The sequence below is a fragment of the Temnothorax americanus genome, unplaced genomic scaffold (assembly GCF_048541705.1).
Source record: "Temnothorax americanus isolate GAGA-0224 unplaced genomic scaffold, ASM4854170v1 Scaffold2, whole genome shotgun sequence".
In the NCBI taxonomy this organism is placed as follows: Eukaryota; Metazoa; Arthropoda; class Insecta; order Hymenoptera; family Formicidae; genus Temnothorax; species Temnothorax americanus.
In genome coordinates, this window is record NW_027509338.1 from 9,474,192 (window position 1) to 9,487,501 (window position 13,310).

A 13,310-nucleotide genomic window follows, 5' to 3' on the forward strand; every position below is an offset into this window, starting at 1 on the left:
CTCGCACGTGTATATACGTGCGTGTGCATCATCATGATTTAGGTAAACGCTCGGAGCGAGTCGACGCGCGACGACGTCCACGTTTTTCGTCTCGTTCCTCATCCGCGCTCCGCCGGATCTCCAAATCGGAGAAACAGCCAAAATAAGCGACCGTTATTAAAATTGTCACGAGGGATCGTTCCGAACTGTCACGCGTCCTGACGAGGGATAAACCCGGGATCAAAAATTTCGCTCCGATTCCGTAATACCCGTGCTACATTGGACAGCGATGCTTATATGATACATAACTCGTGTGATACATAATGGCGATATTAAATTATTAGTAACACCCGGTGATAATTTAAAGCAATTTCTCTCTCTCTTATTCCTCTACGCTGCGTTCGCTTGTACCAAGCTTACTCTCCTTTAAAACGCAGGGGGAAAACGTTTGCCGCCAAAGTTGTCGACGGATCCGTTTAAACGGGGAGTATCGGAAAATGAAAATTAGTACGCCAACTAATACTCGTCGAATAATAATTCACTGTTAATACCTCGGGAGCTCGAAACTTTCCGGCGAGTTTATCCTTCGTGTTTTCGATCGCGACAGTACCGCGCGGCGGAAATTCTGAGCTGTCGATCTCCGGCGGCAGCGCGAGCTGCTATCAGAAGCGCAGCGGACCGTTGCCGGTTCGTCAATGAGGTGGCCAGCTGTGCCCATCCTGTGTGCATCGCGCGACAATTATCGTCACGGGCTGCCCGTGACTGCCCGTGCTCGTTCGTCCGCGATTCGAACACTTTTTACGAGCCCCACTACCATCCGCCATAAACACCACCGCTTGCCGCGTACATTGCCGCTTTTAGTCGCTGGTTAACCGTGCCGTCGCGCTCACGTTCCATCGCGACGACCTATACCGGTCGCTCGTCTCCGTCCAGCCGAAGGGGACTTCGTTATCGCGAAAGCTTAAATTACGATAAAAGATAAAACGCAAACGAGATGCACCGGTCGTGCCAATCGCGTCGAGCGCGATCGTCGGTCGCGTTTCCGCATCGACGCAAACGATCGTGAAACCGATCCGATCGGTTTGGGTTAGACGCATGGCAAAGGAGCCAGTGGAAAAGTTTGGTTTCGTGGACGAACGGCGGCCGATCCCGAGAGTGGCGCGTGCTAACGCTATAACGCTAACGAAGAAGACAAAGCTCCGACTTGAGCACAAAAACGGATCCGGGGAGAGCACATACGCTCGCGAAGAAGGTACAGTCCGGTAAAAGCGGGCCAAGGTGTCAAAGACGTCAATCGTCGCAACGCATTAGCGTTCGTCGTCCGCCGATCGCCGTCCCCGTTCCCGTCCTCGTCGCGCGGCGGTGTCTCGTCACGAGACAACCCGCTAACGATCGCCGTTAACGTGGCTAACGCGTGATCCGGGATCGTCGCAGTACGTTTAGCGACACCGCGCGCGGCTACGGCCTTTCCCGATCGCGATCAATAGCGCGAGTGAATCGACAGGTATCGACAGGTGTGCCCCGCGGTCGGTGCGATCAGTTTCGACGAGAACTCAACGAGAGATTCGTCGTCACCCGGTCGGGCAAGTGAGAGACCGATCGATCACTCGATCTGCATTTGCGCGCGCGGTCTGCATCTCGCATCTGAGAGGATTAAAGTAGAGGATATCAATAAGAATATAGATAAAGGAGAGGAGGCTGGATTTTATCCGCCAACGTCCCGTCCGAGAATCTTTAGCGATCGATAAATCCGTCGGTGGAAAATGGATATCGAGATGGGCAGCAGCAGAACGAATAAGCCCATCAGCGAGGAGTTGGCGAAGAGACGCGTGTCGATCAGCGATCAGGTGATGGGAATCGATAATCCCGCTTTTGAGCATAACCGGCGCATCAGCGCGAGTTCGGAGCACAATTCTGATCAGGGCAGGCGGAAGTCGATCCTGCATCACGGCGGCAGCGCGGAGAACATTCCGCAGTACAAGTTCGATCTGGAGAACGGCAGGATCAACGGTAACAGAAAGAAATCGGCGTACAGCCTGTCCAGCTCGATCAGAGACAAAATCGAGTATTCCGAGGAGCTCGAGAGGTGAGACCCGATTATCTCGGTAAACTCCGCAAAGCCTGTTTGCTGATACTCCCGAGCTGCAATAAGCTGATGCGCGTCTGGATCATTTTTCTCGATCTAGATCGGGAAGACGTTTTTCGATCGATATCAAAGTGACAATTCGTAATCGTTCGACGAAACAACAATGCAAACAGTACGAACGTATGTTTAAAATGTCGTTCAAAAATATTTTGCTTGCACGGTCAGTGATAACGAATCACGTTGCGACAAAGGCAAATAATCTTCTCGATAATGGATATGACAATAATTACTATATACTTTATTTTTATCATATCGTCGCAAACTAGGTGCGACGATATTTTTACGTTCTTGCAAGAATAAGACACATTTCAATCGACGCGAAAGCATTTTATTGCTTATAGAAACTGTTCCAAAAGATCGATGATAAAATAAACTTTCCAAACTTTATTCTCATCGTCCTTTTTGTTTTCTCTCCAAAATTAATTAATGTCGGCAATTTGTAAATATCATCAGTTATCATCATCAGAAATATATTTATTGACATTTTTTATAACTTTTATATTTCTTATCATTTTGAATATTAATCAAATAGGTAACTTCTTCTAGTCATCGTCGTGGTTTTCCCTTCGCCGATCTTTGTGTCACGCAATTCAGAGCTTAAAAGAAATGTGTTGATTCATTCATTATACTTGATTTGTATAGGTATCTCAAATCAACGAGGCCGGTAAAACTGTTTGCATTACTAAAGCGACAATCAACATCAATTATTTTATTTTATATGGCTATCATTTATGGCCTATTTTTATTTTCTTAATAGCGGCTGTCTACGCGTAAAAATTTAAAACTCTTCTCTCACGTCTGCTTCCTGAGACCGTAATCACTTTGAACGATTTTGAACAAGTTGTATAGATACGATTGATTTTACATCAATTTTTCGGACAAGATATTTTTTTCGCAAAAACAACTTGCGATAAACAGATTTTCCAATATAAAAACGGACAATGACGTATCTAACCTTGTACAGACAGATTTTTGTTTTTATTATTCGAATAATGCAATCTTTATATTAAAAAATCTGTCAATCGTAAGTCATGCTTTTACAAGGGAATATTTTAAAAATTTAATATTAAATTGCGTAATAAGAAAAAATTAAAATGTATACCCATATTAATATTTATAAGGTACTCTTTGATTTGCTATAAAACGATATACAATATGTGTTTCAGAATTATCGTATTTCTTTTTCAGTGATCTTTTCTCGTAAACCTTACATCGAATTTATCTGGTAGCAAGAAATTAATTGGAAACTCAATTACAGAGTTATTCGCACATAATAAGCAGAATAATAGAGTACGAATATACTATCAGTATTTTTTTTGAAAAGTGCGACCAATACATTATTGATTAGTTTGAATGAATTATTAATTCTTTATGATTTATGAATGAGTGTAACATAAATTATAAACACGCTCTCAATTCTACATATAATGAATTTGTTAACGAAATTATTATTGCACACACAGCATAATACAATCTAATAAACTACTACCGTGTAAAGTTGTATACCAAATTAACCATTACGTTGCTCAACAAAGGCATGTAGACAAATATAACAACAATTATCGTTAATTATCACATTATCACACTAAATCTAAGCTAGTTTTACAGTTATAAATTATCTTTGCGGAGATAAGCCAGTAAATATTGAATAGATTGAAGCTATTGACACTCGTACTTGAAGGCATTAATTCGAGCAAACTTGGTCTGAGCGAATAATACAATGATACATTAAATGGAGATAGCTCTGAAACGTGATTTTTTATCAACAAATATATTAACATTTACAAAATGCTAGATATTCTATATTCAAATAATTAAAAATTATCCATATAATTAAAAATTAAGATATTTTTGATCTTGCTTGATATTTTTTCGTCATAATAAACATATTATTTTATGTATTGTTGCGTTAAATTAGTATTATAAATTAAAATTACATATATGTGTAGTTTTAAGTTGTAGAAGCAATTAATTCTATTCTCTATAAAAACCGCAAAATGCGTGTATTGTATAAAACTGTAATATAAACATTTTAAATGCAAAATTACAAAATTTAAAATACTATTGAAACTGACATTAAAAAATATGATTTCACATAAAAGATTCGTTATACTGAAAATAGCATAGCGTGTAGTACAAATTGGATTAAAAGCGCACAGTAACGCACGTTTTTTTTTATTTGTTTTGAACTTACTCTTATCTTTATTTTTATCAAGAAATAGACGAGCGCATTCTTGTGCGGCGCGTGCGCGATACGCGATCTCTATCTCTATCGCGCACATTTCACATGATTAATTTTCATTAGGTAATCCCGCTACCTACAGATAATTATTTTTGTTAGTTAAGAGAAACTACTGAATATGTTTGCCCACGCATTAATTCCTTTGAAACAGAAAATTAACCGGCCTATGGCCGGCTACGTTCGATCCTCGAATTATAGAAATTAGGAAGCGTCTCGAGGAAAAACCGAAAAAAACATTATTGGCTTCAAAGTTCTGTCGCATTTCAATGTTCTACCGCGCTCTTCATCTGATTTACGTCTCTTCCAGATCGTGGCTATATCTATTTTGCGCCCGATGTCATGGTCGCGACGACACACCGTCGTGGGAGCCGCCAGGATGGAGAAGAGCGTGTCCACAACCGTTCTGTCCAACGTACAGGAAATTCGCTCGGGTTCTGTGCCTTTTTCTTTTGGGTCTGCTGCTCTGGGGTGTCGTCTATTCGGTGATTGGCAATGACGCCGCCCCGGGTGGCCAGCTGTTTGGATTGGCCGCTCTGTGCATCGCCGCGCATTTCGGGGGTTGGCTGATCTCTTTGACCACTCTTCCGGCCTTGATTGGTATGCTGATCACCGGTCTAATATTGCAAAATGTCGGACTCGTCAACATCGAAGGACAGTACACCGTGGTAATCTCCAATCTACGGTGAGTCTATACTTTCGTGTTCAAAGAATATCCTCGATGTGAGGTTCTTATCGAATATCTGGTTATTCTGATTGAAATGAAAAAAGTTTTTGAACTGTCAGCAAAAATTGTCAGGTGTCAGCGACGATTTTTTCAATTTAATTTAGAAATTGATATAAAAATATTTTAATAATGGGATTATTGCGAGGGAATATTAATTTATGAAATTACTATTTAACTGCGTGCACTCAATATATTTTAAAATTTAATTTGAATTTTATTTATACATTATTTTATTACATTTGCAAAATTTATTTTTCTCTAATTAATTAAAGAAGTTAATTAATTTGATTTATAAATTTAATTAAATTAATAACTATTTTTGTTGTAAAAAAATCATTCAAAAATCTATTTAATTGAAATAAAAGAGGTCACTTCGATCAAATTAGATAATAATGTAATTTATGAATCCCAGACTCGAAAGGTAAAAAGTGCATGGAAATTTAAAAAAGAAACAATTATCTGAAAAGTGATATTTTCGGAAAAGTGAAATAGTAATATAATTCTTTCGATAAATAAAATAATTTGATCTGCTGACTAAACGAAATTTGGTTGCGTGAAAGTTTTATCCCCTGTCATGTGAGATATAAAGTAATAGGGAATAAAAGTTTTTAAAAACTCCCTTTTCATTGAAATATGGGAAAGTTCTACTAACAATTATATTCTACATCATTTTGGGTATAAAATCAACTGTCACTTTAAATCGGGCGTTGGATTTTATTTGGCGAACGGAGGATAGAAACATAGAAAAGCATAGAGAACCCTTGATGGACCAATTTCTTACGTAAACTCGAGGCTGAACCGGTTAAATCGCTTTTTCATTGCGAACAGTCGTTATCTCTACTCACGTGTCATTATTGGAAAAACGTGTCATTATTGACGACGACGACGACGACGACGACGACGACGACGGCGGTGGCGGCGACGACAATGACAACGATTACCCGAAGGTCCCTCGAAAGTCTTCGAGAGCAGCGATCAACTTGTCGCGATCGCAAGGTGGCCGCTTTTTAAGGTCGAGGTCTAACGACGGTGAATCGCCGCGGACACGCACGACAACGGCTCTATGCACGGCATAACAAGTGCGGCTTTAGCGGCAATCAAATTCAAGCTGCATCCTCGCTAACGAATGCCGCTGACAAAAGGATCGGATAAGATCCGTCGAATTTCCCGCAATCAGCTGCCTTCTCTCCTCGCGCGCGTGCAATGGCTCTTCAAGGTTTCCCCATATTTTATGATAGGAGAACGTGTTTATCCGTAATCACACGCAGGCTGTGTGCGTGAGCCTTTGATCCTATATAGCGTTCTCCGACAACCAAAGTAAAAAGATAAACTACTCAAGCTCCAGCACACAATTCGTTTATGTTAATATAAAATTAGAATTCCAACGAGCATTTAGGTATGAAAAGTATGTAAATACTTATGAAACCTTTAACTTCCCGGCGCGTGTACTTGACCCACTTTGCCGCACTGATCGATGTCATCGCGATGTCATTACCGAAGTTGACGAAACCCGTCGACTTCGTCTCTCCTTCGGCAAAATCTTTAGAACTAGTTTTTCCATGGGATTAAACATAACTTCTTAATCCGCGCACGTTCGAGTGATTTTGTATTAGTTTGCAAGTGACATATTAGATTTCGTTAAATTTCCATCTTACGATAACTAAGTTGCCACGAAGATGTATTTCGAATTAACGTTCAAAGAAGGATATATGTCGAGTTTGAACTATCCATTACTAAGAAACGATCTGTAAAATTTCCCAGTGCGGTAACGAGCAGTCAAAGGACGTTCCAACAAACGATTCCATTAATATAAAATTGACTGCAATTAACATTATTACGTCAATTATCGTCGATTGGCACCAAGATTTCAGTTCTTTCCGTTTCGAAATAATTTTCCACAACTGTTGGTCTGAATTTGCTCGATCATCATCCTTTCGATTGGTTGAATTCGTCTTATGACTCGAATAGCCTACTTGACAGAGAAACGTAGCTAGAATCGTTAATACTGGCGAACCATGGGTCACCATAGAAAACGTTATGCCTGACCTTGCTAGGAAATTAATCGACACGTCGCAGTCGACAGCTTTATTTATTATCGGCGAAATATTACCCTTTCGTTAAAAAAAATTCTTTTTTACAAATAGGGAATAGTGAGAGAGGCAATCGGAGCCACGCGCGGTAATTGCGCAATCAATGTATAGTCAATAAGATAAAATATATTAGTCAATACATATTCGGACGTTTCGACAATTTTTTTGTGTCATCTTCAGCGTGTAAACAAAATTAATATAAGTACATGTAAATTACAAACGATATAAGATTAACGGTCAAAAGATCCATAATGATATTTGGTACTTTGAACAAACGAATAACGCATTTTTCAGCCTGCGTGTAATAATATATCTTTTTTACATTTGATTTATAGCAGTCGTTGCGAATCCTTTTTGTAAATTCTGATAAAATTCAAAATAACACAGCTAGTTGAATTTTTTAAAGATTAATAAATTGCTTTACATAGTCTTTATAATGAAAGTTTTTGTCATAAATCACGTTAAACACATGTTTTATTAACGAATACATTTTTTTGAACGTTAATTATTGAGAAACCGCATTGAGAGAAATATGTAAGAGAACTGTCCGATCGTTTATCTATAGAGTAAAAGTAATATAAATAACGCTCGTAGTAGTATATCAAGTAATATAAATAACGGCGTATCCTTTTTTTTCCAGAATTTATCTTCAAGTATTTACGAAGAAATCATTCACCTCGAGCACATAATATTTTATATATTGTATATTATCGCAATGTATATATATACATTAGACATTTCGTAATATGGCCTTTTCTTTCCTGAGGTTGCGAAGATATCTCCGTAATCTGCTGATCCATTTTATTATCGATATATACACTCAGATTTATTGATAAGTATCGCACGATAAGGAGTTCGCACGGATATGCAATTTTCAGTAGCGTGTGAAACGAGATCCCGTCGAAGGCGGACCACACAAAAGAACTACTCGAAAGAATGAGGAGTCGTGGTCATATAAAATCATGCAACTTACGAATTTGTTCAACAACGATTAAAAATAAAGATGATCAGCAACTGTCAGTATTATGGCACGAAAAATAGCACTTAAAGGCACCATGAAAGATTGTACAGTTTTGAGGGAGCGACGTCGCGATGTCAGTTATAATACCGGTTCGACGATTTCTTCAATGGCTCGCCTGTCACATTTATTCCACGTGACTTCGCGTGTCATTGCTCCAACTTTTCGATTTATTATTCATTACAGTTGGAAGATAATGCCAAGGTTACACGAAGATTAAGCCGACTCTACCGAGGTGACGTTGTGGAGACTTCTAAAATAAGTCGTCTTAATCTTGAAAATGGTCCGTTGAATTTTCGCATTATGCAGATTGGATGTCGAACATATTGAACTGATGGAGAATCGTTACGTTTTTGACGGAGTTGTCGATAGGACTCTGTCAAACGCGAGGATTAAATGTATAGCGCCAGCTTTAGCGGGCGTTTACGCGCATCGTTAGGAGGAGTCATGTACGCCTAAGCTAAATGCAGCTAAATACAAGCAAACATGGGCCGCGCGTTGTAAGCGATTTGCGTGCGCGTTCGCTTAGGCGAAGCTACCCCCTGTATGTCCGCGTAAACAACCCCCCAGAAGCCGCGGTCCACATATCGACTGCAAGACTAATAAAGTGATCAAACCGCGGTCGGGCGCTTATTGACATGTGCAATTTACTGTCAGACATTACGAAACGACTGAAATGCAATAGCTGCGAAGCAGGACAGCCCGTAAGCTGGTTACGTATTCGATGAGTTTTGCGCGCGATACAATTTTTCAATCATTAAAAATGTTATCGCGTGGGTCGACGAAAGTTTTTTAATAAGAATGCCCTTATAAATTGACAAAGTAGCCAGAAGTGTAGTCAGGAACTTTATAGAATAAAAATATTAGTTATTTACTTTACGTATTATACTTCAACTTATCTCAATATCGATCGTGAAAGAATTTTTCTCATAATCATTTCCTTCATTTGTTCGAGAAAACTTTCCGTTGCGATATCTCAGCAATGCGAGCCGCGTCGTTCGTTTCTTCGCGTATTTTTCGTTCCGGAAAGACTCACGCTTCCACGTCGATAAGACGTAAGTACGAGCGCGAATCTCCCGTAAATATCCTCGCGACACACGCGTACCTGCGCGTACCTACGGCGTCCTGCCGGCGGTTTATTTCGAAAAAAATTCCTTTGATCTTGTGATGTTGAAGCGACACGGTGTTAATTACAGATACGACTACTTAGCTTTCCGCTCAGTGGTGTTCGCATAGAGAAAGTTTTAACTTTTACACTTTCTTTAAAAAAAATTAATTTTTTAGAGAGGACAATTTTCTAAATAAAAGAAATTTACTTACTTTATATTCATAAGATATAAGCAAATGCATTTATTATAATGTCATAAAACTTGATAATTTTATATGTTTGAATCGTTATGTAGTTGTTGATGCATAAGGAAGTTTTATCATATTATTGTTTTTCTTGGCCTTTTGTCTCTTCGCAAAATCTTTCTGAGGCACAACATGATGCAGCGATGCGACGATTCCGTTTACTCCGCTCGTTTACTGACGCGGACGTCGATCGTAAATTATTACTGCACAATGATTACCGTCTTTGAAGCAAGACTACTTTTAATCTACAAGGAAAACCAGAGTAGAAATCGCATGACTCGACGGTATAGGTCTCCGTTCCTTAAGGATGTATCATCGGTACAGTCTTAGATGTATAAGACATAATTTTCAAAGCGCTACCAAGTGGATAAAAATTTGTAAGAATTTTTTTTTAGTCTTCCCGATGTGCTACAAAAAAGTAGAAACGAATCCACTAAACGGTTGCTGAGATATAACGATTTTAATTCACTGATTTTACGTAAAATCAGTTTTACTTTACCTTTTTGTAGCACATCAGGAAGACTAAAAGAACATTCTCACAAATTTTGATCCACTTGGTAGCGCTTTGAAAATTATGTCCTATACATCTAAGACTGTACCGATGATACATCCTTAATGGTCACTTAGAGTTTATTAATTCTTCGATGATACGCAAGTATTTGATCGACGACGCACGCGGAAAGGTTCATCGAATACCGCGACGGCGATCATTGTTCCGCGTGACGTGGAACCTCGTCAGGAGGAATCTCCCAGGAAATCGGATGTAACGATAGGCCGAAAGCTTGAAAGACTGAAGATTGAAATTTTCGCACGTTAATTCGACATCCAACGTGCCAAACAACTGCGCTTTGCAATTTAAATGAAACGCCAGTGAGGGCATCCGCGCCGTACTGAATTATGTCTATATAATCAAATATTCATTTTCGTTTACATAATCATGAAGTCATACGGATCGCCCATATGTTTCATATGGTCGCGTGGTCACGTTATATTACATGACAATTAAGCAAACATCGAGACGGGCATTTCGCGCTTCACGAAATTCTATGCAAATGTATTCGCTATTACCAATTATCGCGTTTTCACCGATATATGGTACACGGTTTACTACCGATGTTCATATATATACCTGTCTTGATTATATTTTTATTACTCGCAGTCGTGCCACGCGGCTAAAGCGACTGATAAACTGCCGGGAATTAACCCTTCTGCTACCGGGGAGGTAATTAAATTAACATAGAGCAACCTTTCTCCATCGTGCTTTAATTAATAATTAAAAAAATCTTTCGTTGCCGTATTGTGGCGCGTGTGAATAGAAAATTTATCCATTTGAAACTTAAAACACGCGGCTGAAAGTCTACGCCGTTTCATTTTAGCGTGTAATACAGCAACACAATGCATATAATAACGATGATAATCACCTACGCGCGTGTGATTTTATTTTCCCTTAAATAATTATAATTAAATCCAAAATCCATGCGCGATATTAAGATCAGCGAAAAACCGCTTTTCATGGCGCAGGAACATTATACCTGTATGTGGAATATTACACACGCTGGGAATAATTAATAATATTAATAAAATACAGTTTTGAGAGAGAGAGAAAGAGAGAGAGAGAGAGAGAGAGGGAGAGAGAAAGCGAGAAGGGATGTACCACACGTTATGTCGATGTAAATTCGACGCTTTTCCCTGCGATCGGAAGGCGACGCGACGCGACGTCACGCAAGATGCACCGGTCGCCCGTGCAGCGACTTCGTAAACCTTTCTCTCGCCGGGAGAAACTCGTAATAGGATAAGTTTCCGAGGGTGTGCTTTCCTAAACAGGTTTTTGAAAGTTCGAGACAACCGAGGCTACAACGATCGCCCCGTACCTGAATTTTCATCGCAAGCTCCGCGCCGCGCCAACTTTTGTCGCGCGTTCCAGATTTGTGGATGCGAAGCCTCGGAAGACATACGAATTGCAGAAAGGGATACGTCGACCGGTTCTCTCCTTTTCCCCCTTCCCTTCTCCCCTTCGCAAAGTAGTTGGTTAACTTCTTTCCGCGAACGTTGTATCGAACTTGAAAATATGCGTTGGTCAAGACTATGCTTAGAGAGCGCGTTTTACCTCTAACTACTTTCGCAAAGAAAAAGAAGTTTTTTGTTCGAGAAAAGTTTCCTCCATTTTCTGACAGATATTCTTTCCGCAGTAATCGAGCCCTCAGCTGCCTGCTGATATAATACGCGTCGAAACGGATTATTATATGTTTATTTTTATTGTATTACTAATTATTATATTATTACTAATATAATATTATAATTATTATGCAGTTATTATAATTATATATTTTCTTTATCGTTCTTTTCTTTGCAGAAAAATCGCCTTGGTTATCATACTTACCAGAGCAGGTCTGGACCTCGATCCAACCGCTCTGAAAAGATTAAAAGTCACCGTACCGAAACTTGGCTTGATACCGTGGGTGGTGGAAGCTACGGTGGTCGCTACGTTGACGAAATACCTCTTGGATTTGCCCTGGGTGTGGGGCTTTCTCCTCGGAAGTGTCATAGCAGCCGTCTCGCCAGCCGTAGTGGTGCCCTGCCTGTTCAGGCTACGTAGCAAGGGCTACGGAGTTGCCAAGGTAAGGCCGCTTATTCTCTCGGTCCTTTGTTGGAATATTTGAATATTCACCCGTCGCGAGATCTCTCTTGCCTTTCATTCGTAAGAACGATCATAAGTCTTCTGGAACTAATTTCGCCCGACTCCCGTACATTAGCTAGTAAAATAGATTTATACTAGATCTAGACTAAACGGATGATAAATGGCGGAGTTAACATAATTTCCCCTTAAGAATAATTAAGATTTACTACCGTCCAAAGACGTTTATCGACGCGCCGTTATTTTCTTTCTTTTCTACAATCTTACGATACGGCAATATATTTTTCTACCGCATCTGTTTCGCAAATGCAATTATAATTCTATCGGTGCCTGCGATTATAAAATTTATGCGGAGAGGAAATTGAAGGGAACAGGGCTCTGGAAGCGTTTAGAAAGGTAAATTCTCTATATATTTACATGGATCGGGGGGACGGTGCCATGGTATCGCGAGTCGTTAAATTAATATTTAATCGTAATTGCCCGAGTAATTGGATTACGTCGCGGTTCATGTTTTATATTAATCGAATATACGCGAGCAAAGCGAATTTATGTAGCAGCCCCCACACACGCCCGCCTATGTTTGACGCGCTCGACATTAGGGTATTAGACGGGTTTCCATGTTAATGAACGCAACGCGAGAGTAATTAAATTTCTTTCGTTCCGTTATATATGCCGGCATAACGATAACCGTGAAACGTTTCAGCCGGGGTTGAATATCGTACTTGCGAAAGTGATTTCGCAAATCTGCCTACGGCACGATATTTCGCATGCCTCGCTTCGCGAATCGCCGAATCAAGATTATTTAAATCGATCGGTGATCATCCCGCTGCACGCAATCGCAGTAATCGCACGTGACTTTTCTTCCCGATCGATCTAATTACGAGCGCGTCGGAAGAGACCGCGCGGGAGAGGATCACGCGAATTTGCAAAATGCTTGCGACGCGCAGCAGAGCGTAAAGGGCAACTCGATGATACAAGAAAGGGCCGGGGTCTGCGCGCAGCAGAATAAAGACGAGTCGGAGGGAAACGTACCGGACTTAAATAATTCAGTTTGGAAAATGGAGCGGAAGACGCTTGAAGAGTACAAAGACCATTGCGGTGAATGCGATATTCATGAGCCGAA

The 13,310-nt window shown here is 40.1% G+C and overlaps 1 protein-coding gene across 3 annotated transcripts in view; it reads left to right on the top strand.

Moving 5' to 3' along the window:
• Window positions 1-13,310, top strand: part of Nha1 (Na[+]/H[+] hydrogen antiporter 1) — a 36,797-nt gene that overhangs the window by 15,136 nt on the left and 8,351 nt on the right. For 2 of the 3 annotated variants that reach the window (XM_077405446.1, XM_077405444.1), the window contains exons 3-4: window positions 4,675-5,049; window positions 11,906-12,170. In XM_077405446.1, the coding sequence (XP_077261572.1) occupies window positions 4,675-5,049; window positions 11,906-12,170 (640 nt within the window). Of the gene's footprint in view, window positions 1-952; window positions 2,066-4,674; window positions 5,050-11,905; window positions 12,171-13,310 lie in introns of those variants that run through there. The other variant, XM_077405443.1, reaches the window with a different exon arrangement.